Source organism: Falco peregrinus, chromosome 9 (genome assembly GCF_023634155.1).
Source record: "Falco peregrinus isolate bFalPer1 chromosome 9, bFalPer1.pri, whole genome shotgun sequence".
In the NCBI taxonomy this organism is placed as follows: Eukaryota; Metazoa; Chordata; class Aves; order Falconiformes; family Falconidae; genus Falco; species Falco peregrinus.
Genome location: NC_073729.1, coordinates 838,851 through 862,492, shown reverse-complemented (window position 1 = coordinate 862,492; position 23,642 = coordinate 838,851). Strand labels below are relative to the sequence as shown.

General features: G+C 52.0%; 1 protein-coding gene across 1 annotated transcript; it reads right to left on the bottom strand.

Moving 5' to 3' along the window:
- Positions 1-1,976: 1,976 nt before the first annotated feature.
- On the bottom strand, positions 1,977-9,210 carry LOC114010629 (ubiquitin carboxyl-terminal hydrolase 42-like). The gene is made up of 10 exons (XM_055814159.1): positions 9,024-9,210; positions 8,465-8,575; positions 8,287-8,389; positions 8,073-8,140; positions 7,840-7,910; positions 7,211-7,293; positions 6,867-6,975; positions 6,389-6,529; positions 6,083-6,183; positions 1,977-2,172 (listed from the first exon to the last, which is right to left on the bottom strand). Exons 1-10 carry the CDS (start codon positions 9,208-9,210, stop codon positions 1,977-1,979), a joined length of 1,170 nt encoding a protein of 389 aa, XP_055670134.1.
- Positions 9,211-23,642: the final 14,432 nt, after the last annotated feature.

Below are 23,642 nucleotides of genomic sequence, written 5' to 3'. Positions count from 1 at the left end.
CCTTGAAGGATTGGGAATATGCAGCTGCCTGGGAGAATTACCAGCCAGAGCATGCGTGTTCAAGCCTTGCTTCCCTTGCTGGAAAATAGTTCATTTTTATATACAGCCTCTCACCACCGAGATCCAGGCAGTAGGGATTGTGCCCTGTGGGGAGCAGCCTGGTGACTGGAGCCTGCTGCCCTTCAGTGGCAGAGCTGGATGCTTCTCGCTGACAGGATTAAGTTGTAAAGAGTCATCAGGAGAGGCTGCAGCTAAAGCAGTGATTAACTAGACCTATTGAGTAAACTCAGCAAAGGGTGGCAAGCCTTCTGAGGCACCTGGGCTATAACAATAGCCAAGGGAAGTGGGGTAACAGAGCACTGCTGTCAAAACCATATAGCACCGAGAATAAATGAGGTTCTGTAATACAAGCAGAGTGCATGTGCCCCAAGAAAGTTCAGCAACTTGTTGACCACCAGTAGTCTCAAAAGACCCCAAGAAAGCCCCACAGGAGCAAAGTGACATACACAAGTGCCTTATGCATATGTAAATAATTTCAGGGAACTATTTAGTGTGAAGTACAACTTGCCATCTGAACATGCCCAGAAAGGACCCTGAGGGGCTGGATATTGAACGGTGGAGCATGTTGATAGGTCACAGGTTTTTCTTTTCCTTCCCTCACAAAACCCCACTTTGTTTTGATAGTAAGCGAAACCACATATTTCAATGTGTTTTCTCGATTGGTAGTTTTTGCCTAACATATGGGATCTCCAGGTTTAAACCCTGGTGCAAGAAAACCCCAACAAGGTCACATGTCTGGAATAAAGGTTTGCAAGTCTGGGGTATACCATGGTTCTATTCCACGACTCACAACTAATTGTTCACAAACAATTCCTGAGGAGAGTATTCTCATGGGGTAAGGGATTTATTTCCCGTGTTTCAACTCTATTATCTGTATTGGACAAAAAGTGTTTAAGGGACCAAGCCCCTACCCCATTTGTTAGGCATTTGAATATGCCAACCCGGGGACAACAGGACTTTTTGTTTGTGGTGTATGGATTAACTGTGGCGTCTCAACACATACTGGATCCCCCCTTTGCAAGGGGTCCAAGTCCCCTGCCCAGCAGGCATCTCGTTGAGGGGCCCACCAGGACCTCCTCTGCCAAGCTGCTTTCCAGCAAGGTGACCCCTGACTGTGCCGGGGCCTGGGCTTGTTCCTCCACAGGCACCAGACTCGGCACTTGTTGGACTTGATGAGGTTTCTTCTGGCCCCTTTCTCCAGCCCAGCCCGATCCCCACACGCCACCCCCTGTGGTACCAGGCACCCCCACGCCCTGTTTTGTGGGTGCAAGCCATGCCCAATGCCTGCTTGTCCCCACTGGGTTCAGGCACTCAGAGTGACACAGCCCCAGCTGCGGGACGGATGGATGAGCCCCAGCACCAGGATAGAAAAAAGACTGAACATTTCAGATGGGGGGCAGCCCAGGGGGTTCCCAGCCCTGCACCCTGCCAGCTGCTCACTGGCAGGGGAACCCATTGCTCTTCTGGGAGCAGCGCTGCCACCACGGGGGCTTGCAGAAGCGGATGCAGTGGGGCCAGCAGTCGCATCTCCACCAAAGCTTTGAGCAGCCCCACAGCCAGGAGCAGCCGTCCTGCAGGCACAGTCCTGCCTGGCACAGTCCTGAGGCCGCCTGCCCACGTGCCCTGCCCACGTGCCCCCGGTGCTGGGGCCTGGGCTCTGCTGGGGTGCTCCTGCCCGGCCCCACATGGATGGTGCTGCCCAGGCCCATGGAGCTGATTCTGTCTGGCGCCAAGGGGCTCCTCTTCGTCACCCCCACCGGGCTCCTTCTGCCCATCTGCATAGGGCTGCTTCTGCTTGGCACCGTGTCCTGCCCTTGGTCTTTGTCCCCATCTGCTGTCTTCCCTGAGTCTACATCTGCCCCCAGCAGCTCCACTCAAAGGCCCTGGGGCCACCCTCTGGGCTGCAGCAGGCCTGGTTAGAGCTGCTCCTCTTTCCTGGCGGGGGGGAGGAGGGCACTGCGGGGGGGCGTCCTACCACAGGCTTCCTTTCGCAACTTGGCCATCATGATTTGCAAAAACTTTTTGTACTGCTTGGTCACTATGACGGTGTCCTGCACAATGCGGATGAGCTCCTTGGCGAGGTTCTGTGTAACCACAGCTATGGCTGAGGGGCTGCCGGGGGTGGCTTCACATGGATGGGGCTCTGTGCTCTTTCACTGACATCCAGTAGGGAATTCCTCATGCTTTGGCATCCCTGCCATCCATGAGGAACTCCTGCTGGGTCCTGGCCAGGGGCGATTCCCAGCTTCCCCACTGGCACCCACTGGCCCTGAGGGACTGGGAATGTGCTATGCAGGTTAGTGCCACTGACTGTGCCATCACAGCAGGCCAGTGGTCTGGGACGCGGTAGAGGGAGCCCAGGGTAGAGGAGCCACTGCATGACAGGGAGGGCAGCAGGGCTGGTGGGGATTGGTGGTCCCTCCGCAGAACATCTGCACTTGCCCTGCAGTGGAGGATGGGGAAGAGAGAGAAGGCTGTTGCCCTGCAGTGCTCATGCACATCTGCAAGCCCACGTGTGGAGTTCCAATTTCTGCTAGTGAGGACTGGCAGGTTTCTTGGACAGGGAGACTGGGAGGGCAGTCAGATGTTGGGTTGCCTGAGGATCCTGACATCTTCTTCCTCAGCCAAAGTGCCACGAGTCCCAGAATCACACAGTGGTCGTTGTTGGAGGGAACCTCCGGAGATTATCTAGTCCACCCCCCTGTAAAAGCAGGCTGTGCTAGAGCAGATTGCACAAATTTCTGTGCAGGTGGCATTGGAACGTCTCCAGAGGCCTCTCTGGGCAGCTTGTGCCAGTGATGTTAGTTGGAGTGCTGTGTGAGGGTCCCTGCGCTGGTGGGGGGCAGTGCCTGTACCAGCTGCAACATCAAGGCACTGCAAAGGGGCAGGGAGATGATGAGCACAAGCCCATGCCACGCTCCCTCCCCCCACACATCACAATGCCTGTTGCCAGGTCCCTGATGGCTGTGGAGGCCACCTGGCCCTGGGCACCCTCTGCCCCAGGGTGCGCTGGAGCTGTCTTTGCCCTGGAGCTGTCTTAGGCTCGCTCTAGTCCACCCAGGATGCCTCCTGAGCCCTTCCTTGCACCCCAGACCTCTCTGCAGGGACTCTAGCACCAAAAGAAAGCCCACTGGACTCGGGGCCTGGACCCTAGATTCGACCATTCCCCTTGAGTCTCCACGGCACTCCTCCATAGGTGTCTGTAATGCCCCAGAGCCTTGTGTAGCTCTCTAGCCAGATCATGGGAGCCCTCCTGAGGCAGTCAGGGCGACCCAGGCACTCTGTTTGTCCCACAGTCCCTCAGGGAGCCCTGCAGGGTCCCTCTGGCCCCCTTAGCGCCTCTGTACTCTGCCTGGAAAAATTGCTGAGCGCGTCATGGTGCAGGGACATGGCGGAGCAGTCAAAGCAGTTGCTGTGCTTTCACTGGGTACCTGGAGACCCATGGGACAAAGTTACGATGGACTCTCCGCTAACTTCTCCCCTCCTTTGTTCAGTCTTTAGGCTTCATGGTACATTGCATATTCGTTGTTATACACAGGCTTGGCTTGTGTATGCTGAAGGAGGTCTGAACTAGATGAGGTCCCAGTCAGCCCCTCTCTCCAGCCTGCCCAGGTCCCTTGGGATGGCACCACGATGCCCTGGCCTAAGTGCTGCTCCTCCCGCTTTGGTGTCATTTACCAAAGTGAGGGTGCCTTCTGCCCCGTCATGGAGACCATTAATTAAGGAAGGTGTCAAAGAGGTTTGCAGCCAGTACTGACCCCTGGGTGCCACCGCTAGTTCCTGGCCTCACACCAGACTTGGTGCCACCGAGCAGCACCCGCTGGGCCTGGCTGTTCAGTCCTTTTCAGTCCCGCTCGCTGTCGGCTCACCTAGCCCTTTTCCATTTGAGTGACTTGAACTCCATGTTTAAAAGGAAGAGATTGCAAGAGGGGCCCATGCAAGCACACAGCTTTCAAAACCCCATGGCATAAACTTCCCACACTGAGTATTTCCACCAACTCCCCTAAAACCTAGAAAAGTACATGCCCCCTCAGTGACTTGTGCAAGGCCAGCAACTGCTTTTAATTCTGGCTTTGGCTTCTCTGCCGGTGGGTTCCAAATGAGTGTTGTTTTTGCAAGGTGATCCCCAAAGCAGAAGAGAGATTAAAGCTCTTCCTCGATGGTCCTGTGGGCAGGTGGGCCAGCTGGCGGAGCTGTCCCAGTCTCTGGAAGCTCCCTCTGAGCTCTTGGTGACCACAGGCAGCACTGGGAGGAGGGACAGGGTGGGCTGTTGCTGCTTTTTGTGCAGCTTGTTCCCTGTTGGGGTCACTTGCGGTGCTTCCTGGATCTTCCTCCTCCTCCTCCTCTCTGATATTCCATGATACAGATGCTGTGCTCCACGCTCATCCAGGGTTGCAAACCGCCCGTGTCTCCACCACAGCACCCTGAGTATTTCTCTCAGCTGCATCTGTAGTGCACTGAAACCCTCCTCCTCCTCCTTGCTGAGTGGTGGTACTCTGTGTACTCCACAAACCGGCTGCGGAGATCATAGCCATGCCGTGGGGATCTGCTCCGCTCTCTCTGCCTCAGCAGGCTTTTCTCTCCAGCAGCCCTGGGTGCAAGAGGTGACTCGGAAAAACTGTTGGAAAGCCCCTGAGTTGTGTCAATCCTGGGAGCATGACGATGACTTGGAGGACTTGTTCTCCTCCTCTTTGGTGACTGGTGGTACCCTCTGTGCTCCACTAATTGGCTGCAGAGATCATAGCTGCGCTGTGGGGATCTGACCTCTCTCTGCCTCAGCAGGGTTTGCTCCCGAGTAGCGCTGGGTGCAGAATTTTGGGAGCTGCCGTTAGAGGTCCCTGGAGTTGCGTTATCATTGGGAGCATGGTCATAACTTGGAGGACTCGTTCTTCTCTTCCTCCTTGCTAAGGGGTAGTACTCTGTGTACTCCACAAACTGGCTGCGGAGATCATAGCCATGCCGTGGGGATCTGCTCTGCTCTCTCTGCCTCAGCAGGCTTTTCTCCCCAGCAGCCCTGGGTGCAAGAGGTGACTCGGAAAAACTGTTGGAAAGCCCCTGAGTTGTTTCAATCCTGGGAGCATGACGATGACTTGGAGGACTCGTTCTCCTCCTCTTTGGTGACTGGTGGTACTCTCTGTGCTCCACTAATTGGCTGCAGAGATCATAGCTGCGCCATGGGGATCTGATCTCTCTCTGCCTCAGCAGGGTTTGCTCCCGAGTAGCGCTGGGTGCAGAGCATCTGCGGGAGAAAAAGAACAAACAAGGATCAATGTTTGTTTAGAGCTGCTTTTGCAGCCCCCTCTGGGGTTCACTCATTTACTTGGAGTGGTTTCTATGACAGAGAGAAGACATGTCAAGACAAGAATATGGGAAATTCAGTTGGGGTCTTCCCACTAGGTCTGCCCCTGTCACAGCAAGACCTCGCCTTCATACCCCCTACGGCCTCCATTTCATAGAATCATAGCATCACAGGATGGTTTGGCTTGGAAGGGACCTTAACGGTCATCTAGTTCCAATCACCTGACATGGGCAGGGGCACCTTCCAACAGACCAGGTTGCTCAAAGCCCTGTCCAGCCTGGCCTTGAACACTTCCAGGGACAGGGCATCCACAGCTTCTCTGGGCAACCTCTGCCAGTGTCTCTCCACGCTCACCGTAAACAAGTTCTTCCTAAGATCGACTCTAAATCTACCCTCTTGAAGTTTAAAACTGCTGCCCCTCACCCAATCACTACACATCCTGATCAGGAGTCCCCCAGATCTTCCCTGTAGGCCGCTTTAGGGACGCTTCTCTGTATCAAACAGCTACAGAGAGCAGACAAGTAGCAGTTTACATCGGGGCAGCAGCCTAAAGCCCAGCAAGGGAAGGGAAGGACTGACGGGGGGCAGTTCACGTTGGACAGCACTGAATGATGCAGGTAGTAACTGTCTGCTAGGACAGAAAGACTCAGGAGGATCGGAAGGAAAATAGCCAGACCGGGAAAGGGAAATGTATTCTCGACACATTTTGGTAGTGGCTATTACCTGACATAAAAAAGTAAATAGGCTTGCTGCGCGAGAACCGTGTTTATGTCGCAACGATCCACCAACGTATCGTCCATCTGGTACCACAGTCCATCGCTGGCCTGTAAATAAAGGCAATGATATCTGCAGATGAAATGCGTGGTTTCTTCAGAAAAACACAGGCAGCAAACTACAGAAGCAAGAGTCCACCAGTGCAAATCCCATCCAGCCAGTCAGGAGACCTTCTCCCCCAAAAGCTTGGCTACCAGAAAAGTTTGCCTTCCCCAGCACACATTCTTCCCCGTGACAAAGGAAGTGGCTCTTTACCTTTGTGTAGCAGAAATAGTGTCCTGCCTGACAGCTGCCACCGCTGTGCACCAGGACAGCATTTAAGGTGTAGAGGAGCAGTTCTGCAGCTCCCTGAGACATGTATGGCCGGAGATCCAAGTACTGGGGATACTGCACAAACTGCAGAGAGATCAAGAGGGCTCAGGAAGGATACTGCCATACCACGTGAAAAAGCCTGCCAAGACCAGGGCCCAGCTATGTTAAAATACATCTCTGGGGCTCATCAACACTTCTTGTCCCTGAAGCAGCAGGTAACGCCTTGGGTGGCAGGAAACTGTTCTCGGCCAGAGCAGCTCTGTCGCAGCAGAGCATGTGCTTGCCTTGCCACAGGAGCTCTCCTCTGCCCAGAAGGGAACACCAAAAGCTCCACCTGAACAGCTTGTGACAGAGCATCCTGCTTTGGGAAATCTCCTGCTCCAGGAAGAGAAAGAGAGTTGCCCTCCAATTGCGTACACACCTTGCCGATCTTCTTGCCATAGAAATCAAAGCGTTTCAGGCACAGCGTGAGCACCCTGGGCGCGCAATCGATTGTAAACCTCTTGAGGGCAGTAACCATCTCGTCACACCTTGAAAGCAAGCAGAGAGCCAAGCACTGAAATGCACCCTAGCTTGCCCCAAGGCAGCCAGACAACCTTTTCCACCTCACACGTCCTCACGCCATTTCAAGACTCTTCAGAACCATTAGGCCGTAAGAAAGAAAAGCTGTGCCTCCTGATTGTACATCGAACCTCCTGAGGCTCGATGACAGGCAGCATCTCCACACAGGTACAAGTCTTAATCTGGTGTTAGACATCCTCTTACCTGTTACATTGAAAGCTGTTTTCACCAGCCAGCCGCTCAGGTTTCACAAAGTTCTCCAGAGCTGCGGTGACAGATGAGGCTGCCTGGAGGGGTGAGAAAGGAGAGCTCTGAGCTGGGAGAAATGCCCTCGCCCAAGCACTCAGGAGGAGTTGCCCACAAGACCCAGGTGGATGACGCAGAGGAGACCCACCGTGACCCTGCAAAGAGTGGCCAGAGGGAGGAGGAAAGAGGGTATGATATCGGACATTTCCCTCACTTCCCAGAGATTCCCGGCTGACGCTATCAAGAGCTACCTCACCGTGCCACCGCTCAGTTCAGCTGCCGATAGTGTGCAGCATCATCAGGAATGAAAACAACACGAGCCATCAGCCTAGGAGCCAGGTGGGTGTTGAGGGAAGGCAAAGAGATGGTGGCTGAGAGTCCCTCAGTGCAGAGAGTATAATGCGTGCTTGCCCAGCACCTACAGGGAGACCGCTGCCATGGCCTTTGCAGGACACCTCCCATACCACTTCCCACCTCCCACCAAGCTCTCCTGTGTTCACAGTGCACTTTTCAAGGCCAGCTGCACACATTCTGGGAAGCCACAAGGAGCTTGGGATGTCCTGAAGCACAGTGAGAAACCCTCTTACTTCGATATCCAAAGGCACATCCAGGAAGGCCTCGCAGGAATTGGAAACTGCTTTGCAGCTGCAGCACGTGACTGGAAGGCAAACGGAAATGCTCAGCAACAGGTGAAGTCAATAGGATGTGCCCATTTATGCTTTTCATCTTTTCTAGAGCCAGCCACACGCTCATCTGTTTCTCACAGGCACACAGCAGGGCACAGGCAAGTGTAAGGAGAGCAACAGTTGTGGAAACATACCTCTGGACCTCAGGAAGCCCCCAAATATTTGATGGACGATGGTAGTATATTGAGAAGAGGTGTCCCAGCTGGAAGGAAACAGTAAAGCAGAGAGTTATCTCCTCCAAGAGTTTTCCTTTGCCTGCAAGCCCTGGGCGTAGTGTTTCCTTGATGGGGGTACATCAAGGCAGCCAAAAGGCCGGGCAACATTGAAAGGTCATTTGTTTGTGCTTACGCGCTGCTTCCAGCCAGACAAGCTCTCTGCATGGCAGTGACAGTACAGCGTAAGAAGTCGTGGGCGTCTTCCTGCATGCCAAGCATGAAATGTCCTCCTATTCCTAATCAAGAGGAAGGTAGTACTTCAGTCCTCTACCAACAGAGGAAAGCACATCAAAGTAGCTGAGGTGACCTACGTGGGAGGGCACTGATGACGTCCCTGGGCTGGATGGCACTGGCTGAGGTGTTCCAGGCATTGTTAACGTGCGCTTCCATGATGCACGTCATGCAGAAGCCTTGCTGGCGACCTGAAGAGGGAGGGAGGAAGGGAAGCAAGCCAGTCAGGTTAGTCAAAGAGCCATTGAATGGGAAACCTCATGGAGATCTTGGAGTTGTCCTAGACAGTCTCCTAGTCCTCCCCAGGTGCCAATGGCCCAGTATGCCCAGGACATCTCAGTACACAGAAAACATTCTTGAGAGGGATGCTTCACTGACAGAAGTTTTCTGTGCAACCAGCAGAGAGAGTTTAACCTGCAGGAATCGGGAACAACACCCGGGACTAGAAAGAGGCATCTTTGTGAGAGCAAACACACCTTGATAGGACAAGCGGCTTCTAGGCTTGAGTGTTCCCAGAACACCAGCTTGGGGGCAGCTGACAAAGAAGGGCTGTTTTTCTCCTACATCCCGTTGCAGGTTCTGGGGATGCTTGGGAAGTGCCCAGCAGACTGACAAGGAGATCTTCCTAAAAGTACTCACAGGAGCTGCTGTGCTCATGAGAGAGCAGGTAGTTGGCAAGAGGGGGTGTGTACGTCAGGCACTGCAGCACGGAGTTGAGGAAGCACGTATTGCCCAGGTTGTAGAGGCCTGCTCCAGCTCTCTGCCTTTGCTGCCAGCCCATGCAAATCTTCTCCGGGGAAAAGAGGATCCTTTGTGGTGGAGCCATTCCCTCGGCAACGACTGCAGGGAAATGATGGTTTTGTTGCACAGAAGCGTATCTGAAAAGCCAAGTTCTCTGCAGGAGCACCCAGGACAACCAGCTCCAACCTCCAAGCCAGAACAGGGGAAACCCAACGCTGTCTGTGACATTTACTGCTTGGAAAAGGTTTGGGAAAAGCCTGTTCACCTCCTTCTTTTGCTGGAAATCCAACAAACCCACACTCTGATTTCTGGGCTCGGGATACCCGCCTTTCCATCTAGAGTGTTGAATGATCAGGTCAAGCCTTCCCTTTTTCTGACTGTCACTTGACAAAAACAAGCAGGCACCAAGCCCAGAAGGGAACCCTACTGATGTCAGTTTGTTCTACGAGCAATGTCATCTTCCAAATGCTTGTGTAGAATGGCAGAGGAGGGACAAAATGACCAATTGCTGCGTCCAATCAAAAAACCCTGGGTAGGCCTGGCTGCTCTCAGGAAACACCCCAGAATTCCCTCAAGGTTGTCCCCACAATCAACATTCCAGGATGGAGCAGGAGCCGTGCCCATTGCATTTGGGGGCTCACAAAGCCCAAGGCTGCTGGTGAAGCTGTTACAGGAGTCGTTTCCCATTGTGGCCGTGGCTCCTCTCAGGAGCAGAGCAGGAAGCTTTGGCTGGCAAAGAATGTCCGGATGCGGCCCAGAAAGAGAAGATCAGCACCAATACCGTCACCTGGTTGCAATGAAGAAAGTGGAGCTCAAGAAAATCATTCAACCACCATAAAAAACAGAGGCCAACACTTGCCATCAAAAGTGTTCAAGTGGTCGCTTTAACTGCCTGTAGCGACTGTTAGCAGCAGAGCCCTCTGGCTCTCCAGCCCACACTTGCCCACCCTGTTTGCAGGAGTGACCGGTGCCTGGCCGCTACTATAACGGTTGCCTTTGCTGGGCTGTGTTTCTGGTCTCCCTTCCTGACCCATCAGTCAAGGTGGGCTTTGGGTCAGGCTACGCTGAGCTCAATGCCTCGGCCTGCCACCTCACTACTTCCCTAGCCTTGGCAACGGCAAAAAAATAGGAATTACCAAACAGGAACTCTACCCATAGTGCCTGTCTGGCCAGGCTAGAAGGGTGGAAAAGCTCAGCATACAGCTTGGGAGGTAGAGAGAAGCCTCCACTTTTATCCCCAACCTACCTCTTCTAGGACCTGTCCCACAAGCAAAGTCCTAGTTACCTTTGGAAGAGGGTGGAAGCTGAGGAGCAGTCAGCAGGAAAGGAGAAATGTTTAGAAAGAGGTAGCCACGCAAGTAGCTCAAGAAGGAGCCGAGTTATCCTGACGGGCAGCTCAGCCCAACTGGCTTTGGCCAGGATGTCCAGCCCTGGCCAGGTGAGGTCACAAGTTCCGGGTGGGTGCTGCATCACTGCCCCTTTGTGACACGGGGCTGCACGGCAACACACTGTGGCCAGGCAGCTGCCCCAGCCTGGGCACCTCCCCTGCAGCCAGCAGCCGGTGCCGCTGGGCTTCCCCACGTGCTGCTGGCGAAGGGCTGCTCGGCCGCCGGCACAGTTCCCACCTCTTCCCCGCTGCGCACAGCCAGAGGAGTCAACGCCTGCCCCGGGCTGGAAGCTGCCCGTGCACAGCTGTGGCTGGCACCGTCGCGTTGCGCAGGGTTTCTTTGCCATTCATCCCAGCTATAGGACTGTGTGCGTGAGACTCGTGGAGCAAAGCACCTGCCCATGACTTGCATCTGCCCCCAGGACTCAGCCTGTGCTTGGGACATCCACTTTGGCCACAGCCTCGCTTGGGTGGCTTTTTGTCATCATGTGCCCCTGGGGATGGCTGGTGTTTCCCCTCCTGGCCTGGGGAGGCTGCTTTTGCCCCTTGTCCACACCAGGTACCTGGGCTGACTCCTGCCCTGCTCAGGGGGCTCTTTATGCCCCTGCCCTCATTGGGGTGGCGAGCTTTGCTCCTGCCCCTCAGGGGGCATTGACTTCTGTCCCTGTCCTGCTCAGGGCATCTTGCCCTGCCCCTCCCCTGCTGGGGGCAGCCGTTTTTGCCCTGCCATAGCAGGACACCAGGACTCCAGTGCTGTTTTCCTGGCACCAACTACCAGCGCAGGCTGGATCTCAGTGTCACACCACAACCTCGCTGCTCAGGACAAAGTCAGCTCTGCTCCAAGTCTCCTTCAGCGCTGTTCCTCCAGCTGGCATCTGACAGGCGTAGGTGCAAATTTCCCTCCCTGCTGAGCTGGCTGCAGGGCCAGGCCGCAGGAGCTGGCAGCACCCAATGCCACCCAGGGAAGTGAAGGATCCCGGCAGCTGGATGTCAAGTAGGCTGTGCCTCTTCCTCCCGTTCCTCACTCACACACTTCAGCTACAGCTCTTGTGCTTGGGTACATGGCGAACCGTTATGCTTCACAAGATGCCGCAGTCAGTGGGATGGGTTGTGTGAACGTGGCTGAAAAGTTCCTGTGCCCCGACAGGCTCCCTTCACAAAGGCATCTTGTCCATGAGATGACCTGTTCAGAGTGGTTTTCTGTATTTAGCTTTTTAGTAGCATTGCACTAAACAAAACACCGTAACCAGTAGTTACCTGGAGGAGAAAAATAAAAAAGGGGGAGGGAGGGGCAGCGGAGAAAGGGAAACATAATAAAAAAGGGCAGACTGAAATAAAACAGACAACAAAAACTTGACTGCAGTTCTTAGTAAAGCCAACATGGAACATGACCAGAACCAGCTGCCAGGCGTTCCAGGTCCTAGGAAGCTCTGTCAGACCTGTGCAGAACACCTCTGCCCTCATTAGACATTGCTGGTATTGCAAAGACCAACTTGCAAAGCTCTCTTCAGACTTGAAGGTATCTGCTGCCCTGAGGGCCTTTGGTGGAGGAGAAGGAGATCTCCAGGCACACCATGGAGCTGCTGACAGGCCCACTGTGAAACTGCTTGGCGTGTTCCCCAACTGTATTATCCAGGGGCTAGTAAGGCTTGTTGGAGGTAAACCCCAGCAGCCTGAGAACGCAGGCACACGAGTGGAGACCCCGGTGTGATGTGCCTTGTGTGCCTGGGCTGCTCTGCATCTGCTGGGTAGAGGGAGGACAGAGCTCACTGCACTGCAGCAGTGGTATCGGTGGCTGGCACAAAGGCACCCAATGTGTCTGCAGGGCTGCCTGGGGTGCCCTCCGCGCTGCCCTGCTGAGGCTCCACCTGGAGTGCTGTGTCCAGTGCTGGGCTCCCCAGTGCAGGAGAGACAGGGAGCTGTTGGAGAGGGTCCAGAGAAGTGCGACGGGGATGAGGGGTCTGGAGCATCCCCCTTCTTATGAGGACAGGTGGAAAGAGCTAGGTGTGTTCAGCCTGGAGAAGACAAGGCTGAGGGTGTCTTACCAATGCCTACAAATCCCTTAAGGGTGAATGTCAGGAGGATGGGGCCAGGCTCTTTGCAAGCTCTCCTGCTCGCACACCTACTACAGGGAAGTGGTTAGTGCCTTAGGAAGATTTGGTTGTTTTATTTTCATTGTGCTGTCCTATATGCAGATCTTCAAGGCTGTGCTGAGGGTCCCGTCTGAGCAGGGATGGCACAAAGCCTTTTCCACGTGACTCCCTCACCTGGCCGTGGTCTCCATCTTTCTCAGCACCGTCATGTTTGCCTAACTGAAGCCCCCCGGTATGTCGTCCCCATCCCTGGATCTGGTGGTGTTAGTGCAGTACTCGGTGGTGCCTCCAGCAGTGAACCCCGCCATCTACAGCATGAGGAACCAGGAGCTCACAGGTGCAGTGAAGAAGCTGCTGCAGTCAGGTGTCTCTCAGGAGAAATGAGCTGCTTTGTGTCTCTTCACAAGGGACTTCCTGTTCATCTTTGGATCATCCTGTACATTTATGACTGTATCTGTTACAATCCTGTTTTCCCTGCAATATCTGCACCCATTGCACTTCTTCAAAAGCAGGAACCCAGCCTGTGTGACCCAGAGGACTTTTTGTGCATGGGAGGGTGGTACAGCTGGCCTCCAGTGTTGCATCTCTGTAATAAAGGTGGTTTTTCTCAGTGCCCATGTCTGGAGGTTGGGCTCTTCTTCCAAAGCTGAGCTCAGGAACAGGCTGAAGGAATTGCCCCCAGGAGCGTGCTGCTGGGCTTGGGTTCCCCATGGCTCAGGGGAGGAGGGCATGGGTCAATGCGTTAAGGAATGGGCCTGTGTTGAGCCTTCCCGTGTGGGTGCCCAGTGCCCATGGGAATGGTGGGTGACCAACAGGGATGTGCCTGGGACCATCTCCCTGGGCTTTCAGGCACCGCTGCCCTCCACAGCAGCACCGCCTGCTCAGGGCCATGCCTGAGACCACATCCCTGGGCAAGAGCAGGTGTCTCTCTGCACGCCCCAGCTGGGGCAGGCTGCTGTGTCCCTGGTGCACCAGGAGGTGCCTGGGGAGCCCCCAGGCCAGCAGTCTGGTGCTGGGGACAGGGACTGGCCCAGAGGGGCTGCCGGGAGTGGGCAATCAGGGTCTGTGTGAGAGAAGAGCAGCAGGCAGAGGGGGACACTGGCCTCTGTCCCCTCATGCCATGGCTGGTGTCAGCCCTGGGGCTGTCTGGCAAGATGAGACCCCTCTCTGATCACCAGCATCTGCTGTGCCTTTCAGAGAGGCTGGGTCTTTGGGATGAGTGCCCAGAGCTCTGCAGCCCCCTTTGGGTGGGCAATTGCATGGGGCCAGCCCAGCGTGGGCTGCTGTGTCTGCCTGGGCTGGGGAGAGGGCAGGGGAGGGGGGCAAAGCATGGAGGGAGGGGGCAGGGCTGGGCTGGGAAGGGCCTGGGAGAGGCAAACACCAGTGTAGAGCTCAGCTGTGTGAGTGTGCATGGTGGGGTACAGAGCAGGGTGGTCCTGGTGCAGACCCAGGGGTCATGGTGAAGGAAGCAAGGCACCAAAGGAGAGGGCCTGCACTGTTTCATGCTCCTTGGAGACCCCAGGGAGGATGCAGCAGGGAAAATTTCCCCAAGAAGTCCCAATCACCGCTCATTTCCCTGTGTGGTCATAGACCCCAGCCCCAGCAAGGGACCTTTGCTGCATTGTCACGTCTATCCTTCTTGGTGGCTCAGTGAGACCAAACTCCATTGCCATTTTCAATATAAAGTGATTCATTTTCCTACAGACACTTCTTACACACAAGTGTCCCATAGCTCTTGCCACAGTTGGTCACTCAGCCAAGGCCGTGGTCAGAGACTTCCAGCCAGATCATGTGCTCATGGCCTTGTTTTGACAAATATTGAAACAGGCCAAGGATTGCCATCCAGCAGCAGCCCTGGGCCCAGCGCTCTGGCCTTTCACTCTAAACGATTCCTCAAATAAAACCCCAACTCTCTCAGCCCCTCCTTGTCCGTAATGTGCTCCAGGTCCCACCCATCCCTCTGGCCTCTTCAGGACCTGCTCCAATCTGTCGGGGTCTTTCTGGTGCTGGGGAGCCACATTCTGGGCACAGCAGTCCTGATGTGGTCCTGTGGTGGGTTAACCTTGGCCCGAAACCTACCAGTGCCCCAGCTGCTCATTCACTTCCCTGACTCAACAGGACAAGGGAGGAAATGAACCAGCAATGTTCATGGGTCAAGATAAAGACAGAGAGATTACTTACCTATCCCTGTAATGACCAATTAGATGTTGTCTTGCCAAAGGTCAATTTCATTTATTGCCAATTCAAACGGATTTTGATTATGAGAAACAATGTCCAAAGTATTATATGACCATTCCCCTCACAGGTCCTTCCAGGGCCAAATTACTCCATTGCTCCCAACCACCTAATCACCCACACCCTGAGAGGTGCCGGAGGGATGTTGAAGAGTGGGCTGATAGCACAGAACGCCTCTGCTGCTCCTTTCTGCTCACTATTCTGCCCTGCTGCAGTGTGAGTCCTCTCCATGAACCCCACTATCTTTGCAGCGTTCGTTTCATTCTGTCTTACTTGTGTTCTTGATACTCACAGAATGGTAGAGAAGTGTTGACATTGGAAGAGACCTCTGGAGATCACCCAGTGAAACTCCCCAGCTGAGGCACAGCCAGCTCAAGCAGGTTCTACAAGGCCTTAGCTTGGTAGGTTTGGAAAATCTTCAGGCATGGACACTGCACAACCTCTCTTGGCAACTCTTCCGGTGGCTGATCATCCTCAGAGTCAAAAGTGTTACCTTGGTTCAGATGGAATGCTGTATACATTAACAAGACTCTCAGAGCTTTTACTTCTACAGAGCGAACAGGTGTAGAACTCTCACCCTTTCTTCCTGGGAAAGTTGCTCCAGTGCCTCCCACCCACTTTGTGGCCCTCTGAAGAACTTGCTTTAGCAGATCAAAAACTTTCTTGCCCTGGGAATAACAGCCCTGGACGCAGCACTGCAGATGTAGCCTCAGCAGTGCTGAGAGGAGGGAAGGGTCACCTTCCTCCATCAGCCAGCGATGCTTTTCCTAATGCAGCCACCACAGCTTTGGGCCTTTGCCATGAAGGTGCATCAATCATTCATTATCACCTGCTTGTCCTCTGGCACCCAAAGGTCCTTCTCTGCAGAGCTGCTCTCTAGCTGCCCTGCCACCAGCAGGATAGCCACAGGAGGTCTGGATCACAGCCTGGCCTCCCCCAGGGACTTGCTCAGCAGCAGCAGCTTGTCCTTCTTCGAGATGAGCTTCACCTCTGGCACAGGCTGTAGGGTGCTACAGAGCCACCTGGGAGAGCAAAGCCCTCTCCTGCCAGGGCTGCACAGACCAGGCCTGTTGCCCTCTGGCCTTGGCCACTGCAGCCTTTGCTCTCGTGGTGGGAACCCCCTTCATCCTTCTGCTGCCCCCTGCCATCCCCTCCAGCATCCTCTGCTGGGCAGCAAACCCTTCCTGCACGAGGGCATCCATCCCTGGGTACCGGTGTCCGTGTGACAAGCCTGCCCTTGGCCCTGGTGCCACACCTGAGGTGCTGCAGCCCACATGGGCCCCAGAGCCCACCGCCTGGGGCGTGGGCAGCAGGAGCCCCCTGTGCCACCACAGAGCTGTGACATCAGTGCCATAAGTCCTAGAGGAGGGGCAGGACAGCTCCCACGCCTTCGGTGGTGGGTCGAGACACAAGGTCTGTAGGGGAGACCTACGGGAAAGATGAGGAGTGGGGGATGCTCTGTGTGATGTCAGGGCAGCTCAGATACATGGGGCTCTTGTACTGGACAGGCGATTGAGGTTGGGTGAGAGCTTGTGTGTGGATCAAAGGAGAGACCAGAAAGAATGACACTGTGGTAGGAATTAGTTGTGGTTTGACCCTGGCCATAGCCTAAACACCCAGAATCAGTTGCTCACTGACCACATACATGTCCAACATGACTGGGGAGAGGATCAGAGGAAAACTCACAGGTCAGGACAAAGGTCAATAGGAGAAACAAAAGCTTTGTGTGAAGAACATGCACTCCATGCTAGCCCAAGCCAGGACAGAGTTACAGGTTATACGGTCAGGGTGAGGAATGAACAATGTCTTCTTCACATGCTCTGAGGCAATCGGTGGATGACAGGGTCTGGCTTTTCTGGAGGAATCAGTCTCCTTGGTATTCACTGCACAGGTAAGCAAGGATGCCAAGAGTCCAGGGCCTTGTGGGCAAGTTCCCCATGTTCAAACAGCCCATCCAGTCTGATGCCTGCCTGGACCTGGCACTCCAAAAAGGAAGAGCTGCTCAAGGATGTGAAGACCAGTGCCAGTGTTGGTTGTAGTGAGTGTGAAGTTGTGGTGACCCTGATCCCCAATTAGGTGGAGAAGGAGGTCAGCAAAGCACAGCTCTGGGACAGGAGGGAATGAGAACCTGGCCTTTTGAGGGCCCTGGCAGGTGGGATCCCGTGGGGCCAGGGACCAGAAAGCATCCCTATGCCTTCCTGGCCTAACCAGCTTCATCTTGGGCCTCCACCTAAAGCTTTCTCCATGGTTCCAGGAGGCCATTGAAGCCAGGCAGTAGTTTCAACTCCAACGTGATCCATGCTGTAGATCTGCAGGTCTCCAGGCAACATCTTAGACACAGCACTGCCTGTCCATAGACCTTGTTCTTTTGGCCTTGAAGGCTCATTTTCCGAGTTGATTCTTGATGAGGTGTCCAATGAAATGACACTATGACCCTTTAAATCCTAGGGCCTCACTGCTTCCTTACTTCTCATCCCTTCATCAGTTGGTAGGAGGAGGAGAAGGAAAAGCAGGTTCTGGCTGTCAAGGACTAAAATGGAGGAGCAAAACTGTTACCTTCAGCTCCTTTCATATAGGCCTTAAATCTTTCACAGGAACCAGAAAGCACTGAGATTCCTCCACCTCCCCACCTTTTAGCAAAGAAGTTCATACTATCCAAGCAGAGCATTTGTTTGCATTCTGTTTACAGCTTCAAGCACCCCATGATGTGGAGGTTGGTCATTGCATTATCTCCTGCCAAGAACATTCTTATTTCCACATCTGACGATTGCCTATCACATTCCTGCCAGGTACCACAGCTCCAAGACCGGCTTCATCCTCCTGACCACCTCCCCGTTGGGACTGGCAGGTCACTAGGAGGCTCCCAAGGCCTTCTCTTGTGCAGGCAGAACAAGGGCCTTGCCCTCAGTTTCCCCTCCCAGGAAAGTGTTCCAGCCCCTGAGCATCTCAGTGACCCTTCACTGAACTCACTCCCAGTCATACACATCTTCCTTGCTGTTATGGGTCCTGTCTCGAGGCACTGAGACACTTCTTGCCTCAGTCCCTCCCCAGTCAAGGCCCAAAAATGAACACAGCAGTCTACACATGGTGTAATGGGTGATGAGCATGGGGACACCATCTCTTCCCTCACTCTCTTGGCAAGGCACCTCTTCATACGCTCCAGGACACTGCTGGCTGCCTCTGCTACCAGGTCATGGGGTGGGATTGTGTTTTGCCTTCTGTGCCCCAGCACCACCAGGGCCTTTTCTGCACAGACACTGCCCAGCCAGGCAGGTCCCAGGCCCTGCAGCTGCAGGGTGTTAGTCCATCCGAGGGAGGTGCAGGCTCTGCCCTTGGTCCGTCCTGCATCTGTGCAGCTCCTGACAGGGCGGCCATCCCACCTGCCAGGTTTTCCCTGGATGGCATCCCTAGGCATCCATCCTAGGATGGCACAGGAATGGGCCTCCGAGTTCAGGGCCATCACCAGACATTGTGGCAGTTGCCTCCACTGGGTCATGTGTACAGCTTCTAAACTGTACCACGCACAGATCAGTCCCCTGTGCTACCCGCAATGCCCCAGTATGTCCCAGGGGCCTCCAGGTGGGGTGTCAGCCCCTCACCACTGCTCTCTCAGCCTGACCATCCAGCTGGTGTTTTACCCATCTCTTTCCATACGCACCCAGAGTGTCATGGCCTCACTTGGGCAGAACACTGAGGGAGACCATGGCCAGAGTTTTGCTGAAGCTGAGGGAAATGACATCCACTTTGTAGCTCCTCACGCACAACCGCAGGCTGTCAGGTTGGTGAGGTGTGATTTACCTGTGGTGACGCAAGTCGAGGTGGACTTAAAAGAAACACTATGTCTGCGTGGCTGGGTTCAGACAAAATGGCCTTTATTGTTTATACAAACTATTTATATATCTTAGACAGTGCAGGTGTTAGACCCTGATAGGATTTTGTGTCCTTCTTCTTGCTTGCTCTTTGCTGTTGCTGTAGGTGCCCGTATGCTGCGGTTCTAAGTTCCGATTCTTCACACCCTGTTTACATACCTGACAATTTGTGACTGTCTTAAAGGTACACGACTAAGTCTTTGAAGTCAACTAACTTGTCTGCAGACCCGCTGCAGACCCCAACATTTACCCTTGGGAAATCCACCTGGACAGTTACCCTCTCAGGTGACAGAAGTGGGGAGTGAGTTTTTTTTATTTATGACACTTGATCATGCTTCACATTGCTTGCATATAGGAAAGATCCATCTGCATCTGTGTGCACCCAGAGCTCTAAGGCAAACAGGTGGGAGACGATGTAAAGGAGCTGTAGCACCCACCTGCAGAATGGAGGGAAGAAGTCTGATGTAAGGAGAAGGAATGTAAGTCCCCGGGGACAATGAGAAAAAGGGTGGGCTTGGGGACATTCAGAGCAAGGTTGTCCACCCTGTGTCAGACCTCAAGGGACAGTGTTTCCTACCACTCCAGACCTCCTCAGGAGAACCTCTGCCTCATTATAAGTTGGAGAATGCTGCTAGAACCTCTCCTCTAACCTAAAAAGTAGCAAAATATAAGCGATGAAATAAAAATTAATTATTTTCAGGTGCACTTTGAACTCCTCTCTCTTATCTACAAGAATGGAACAGATTCAATTAGCTACACAGGTCTCCAAGACTGGAAGGAAATGACAAAAAGATAAATACCTCATTAGGGCATTGGGGGCTCCTGCCATGAACCTGAGCTACTGAGAAAAGACTGAACCAGCAACTGAAGGAATGCAAGTCAGAAGCAATACTGAAAATACCTTCAAATATTAATGGGTCCCAATGAGGGCTGTTACTGAGAAGGTGTCCCCATGGACTCGTTAGGGTAGCTAATAGAGGCCAGAAGTGCAGGTAGGCAAAGGTACTGTGTCAGTGCTTGTAATACTGCAATTATCCTTTTTTTTTTTTTTTTTTTTTTGATGAAGCAGAAAGGCCAAGCCCTGACCCCCAAGCCCTTGGAGTGCAGATAATAAGTCTCTCCCAATAAAGTTTCCTGTCACAGGCCTTGATGACATGGGCAACTGCCAGAGGGACAAAGGCCTCAGTCCCCTGTGGGGCCATTCAGCCTTGCTGCAGCCCTGGGCCACCTCCACTGCAAGTTGCCCTGCACTGTCCGTGCTGGTATCACTTTCCACTCTGGCGGTTAGCACATTTCTTTCTTTCCCACCCAGCCCTCACACCCTTGCTTGTCTGCCTTCGCTGATGTCTCTGCACTCATCCCTGCTTCTTCCTTGAAACTCAAAGCCACGGGCTGATCCAGGCTCCCTCTGGGTGAACCCTGGCATCCCAGGGTAACCCTCAGAGGGACACTTCTTTTTCCTCACATCCAATCTTATCCTTCTGTTATCAATTTGTTAATAAGTTAAGATTGATTGACTTTATTTGATTGATTAATTTCTTTTATAAAATCATTTTATAAAATTGAAAAATAGAAGGATAAGAAATATTTTTAATGAAACTTATAGTTGCACAGTAAAAGCTGCTATGAGATCTTCTGTACATCCCGTACCAAGGCTAGAAGAAGGGTCTAGAACCATTGTTAAAACTTAGGTAATAACTTCAGGGTTTGAAAGGTTTCTTTGTATTTGACCAGTCTTCTGTATGTAGAAGGTGTATTGAAATGTCAGAATATGAGATTAATGGAAACCGGGGAGAGTCGACTGGAACAGCTTGTGGTTACCTGCCAAGAAACCGTGAACTTTAGTGGCAGGTAATTCCGGCAGGGGGAGATCGCGACCACCGACTCACACACCACCTACCCAAATCGTACCCCAGACCCATTTCTAGACCTTTCTAAGCTCTACTGCGCAGAATCGGATATGGGAGGAGAATATGTTAATGATTTATGGGAAATATCATGGTTATGCATGAATACTTAATGAATATGTATGAATAAGTTCTATATATGGTGTCTGATTTTGGGACCTGGCGTGCGTTGATCGTGAGAGGACTCGCTCACGCACCCGGCCATTAATAAAGAAGTGTCTTCTTATCTACATCACATTGGTGTCGATAAGTTCTTCATTCTGAGATTTCGGTAACAGTTTTGGCGACCCAGATGGGACCTCGCTGAAGGAGACCGGAGGAGTCGGGGACCTGATCGGTTCCAGCCGGCACCGAGGATTTCTCGGGGATACCCATCGATCCCCGATCCGTAAGGCTCTTCGCGACGTTCCCTGGATTTTTGGTAAGACACTTCTTTTTCTAATTGTAGTAAGTGGGTTGGAGTCCCACTAAAGTAAGTGAGTAAGTGCACTAGAGGAAGTGGGTAGGAGTCCCACTATAATAAGTGTATGGTAAGGAGTGGGTTGGAGACCCACTGAGTAAGTCTGCCTGTCAGACGCGGTGAAAGAGCTGCGCAGGGTAGGACTAGGAGTCTGCCCGTAAGACATAAGCGAAAGCTATTGCAGGGTTGGACAAAAGTGGAAATAAGAGAAACTATATGCTATAGTGTTCTCTAAGGTAGTGCCTCTAACAAGAAGTTAGGAGGGGTTTTCGGTTTTTTGTTGTTTTTGTGAGTTTGTGTATTAAGAAGAAAATTAAGATACAATATTGTGGTTTATGTTTGTTTAAAGTAACTGTGGGAAAGTGTGAGTGTGGCTGTAAGGGTGAGACGTGCAGTTGAGCACGAAAGCGAGTGTGGAGCGTGGATCCACGGATCGGAGTGACAGAGTTGAATAATTGTGTATTGTACTGTGAGTGATTATACCATGGCAACTAAGTTAACTCGGTTGTTTAAAAGTAAAAGCATGGGTAATCTTGCTGTAAATGATAAAATCCTGAAAAATTCTCCATTGGGATGTTTGTTGGCACATTGGGGGGATTTATATGAGGATTTGCCAAAGAGCCAGATGATTGAGTATTGTAATAATTGGTGGCCTTTGTGTATATTGGATGATCAGGAAAAGTGGCCCACGAATGGGACACTGAATTATAACACTATTCTGCAGTTAATGCTGTATTGTAAAAGAGAAGGGAAATGGAATAAAATGCCAAATGTGGATTTGTTCTTTTAGGTAAGACAAAGAAAGGATTGGCAGGATGAATGTAAGCTAATTATTAGAGATAATTTGGTAATGGCTATAACTTCTGATAATAAGAAAGTGGAAGAAAAAAAAAAGTGTTGTTCAAATTGTGAGACTGGGAGTGGATACAGGAGAGACATTTTTTTTATTAAATATCTGTAAAGGAAAAATTGGAACAAAACCAGGCCATTCCTGCAAACCCTGGATTTGAAATTTGGAAATAAGATAATTACACATGAATTTTTGTATGTACCAGTATGTCCGATACCCTTGTTAGGAAGAGATTTGTTATCCAAATTAAATGCACAAATTGTTTTTGATGAAGGAGAACTTTTCTTGAAAATACCTGAGTCAAAAATGGGAGAAATCTTGATGATACAAGAAAAAGTAAAGGAACAAGAAAATCCACCGGAGGTGGATTTGACAGTGATCCCTACTGTATGGGAAACAAATATTCCTGGTAAATCGAAACTAGCAGAACCTGTTAAAATAGATTTGAAGGAAGGCGCAGGAACAGTGAGAATTAAACAATATCCAATCAAATCGGAAGTGAGACAGGAATTGAAGAAATTGAGTGATAAATTTTTGGAGTATAACATTTTGGAAGAATGTGAATCTGAGTATAATACTCCTATTTTACTAGTCAGAAAACCCTCGGGTGAATATAGGCTGGTACAAGACTTGAGAGCAGTAAATCAACTAGTTAAGGACATTTATCCTGTAGTAGCAAATCCTTATACACTGTTAACAGCATTAAGGGACACTTATCAGTGGTTTACAGTGCTTGATTTAAAAGATGCTTTCTTTTGTATACCTTTGGAAAAAGAAAGCAGAAAACTGTTTGCTTTTGAATGGGAAAATCCTCAAACCGGGCGAAAGATGCAGTTGACATGGACTAGATTACCCCAAAGATTTAAAAACAGTCCAACTATCTTTGGAAATCAATTAGCAAAGGAACTTGAAATGTGGAAACAGGATAAATCAAGACCTGGGCATTTACTTTTACAATATGTGGATGACATATTGATTGCTACAGAAGAAAGACTTACCTGTATACAGGTGACTATCGACCTCTTGAATTTCCTGGGACTAAATGGATACGAAGTGTCCAGGAAGAAAGCCCAGACAGCCTGCCAGACTGTGATATATCTGGGCTTTGAGATTTCAAAAGGACAACGACAATTAGGAAAAGATCGCAAAGAAGCTATCTGTGGTATACCTGAGCCGAGAAATATTCATGAACTCAGAGCATTTTTGGGAATGACTGGGTGGTGTCGCCTTTGGATCATGAACTATGGGCTAATAGCTAAACCGCTGTACGAGGCCCAAAAGAACCCTCCCTTTGCATGGGGCCCACAACAACAAAAGGCTTTTGTAGAGTTGAAACGTGGCTCAATGTCTGCACCTGCCTTGGGACTGCCGGATCCAACCAAAGATTTCCAGTTGTTTGTTCATGAAAGGTAACACCTTGCACTGGGCGTGTTAACCCAGAGGATAGGAAGCTGGAAACGACCAGTCGGATATTTCTCTAAACAACTGGACACAGTGAGTAGAGGGTGGCCAAACTGCCTTCGAGCAGTGGCAGCAACAGTGATGCTCATACAAGAAGCTCGGAAATTGACTTTGGGAAGAACAATAACAGTCTATGTCCCACACATGGTGATAACTGTCCTAGAACAGAAGGGGGGACACTGGCTGTCTCCCAGCCAAATGATGAAGTACCAGGTAGTACTGACTGAACAGGATGATGTGATTCTAAAGACAACT

Bases quoted from the DNA above. Each gene is read 5' to 3' on its own strand.
- LOC114010629 (XM_055814159.1), bottom strand. From the start codon at position 9,210: ATGGCTCCACCACAAAGGATCCTCTTTTCCCCGGAGAAGATTTGCATG. The intron at 7,294-7,839 runs GTAAGAGGGTTT...TCACCCCTCCAG, and splicing joins ATGTGCCTTTGGATATCGAA to GCAGCCTCATCTGTCACCGC. The intron at 2,173-6,082 runs GTAATAGCCACT...CACCCCCGGCAG, and splicing joins TATTTACTTTTTTATGTCAG to CCCCTCAGCCATAGCTGTGG.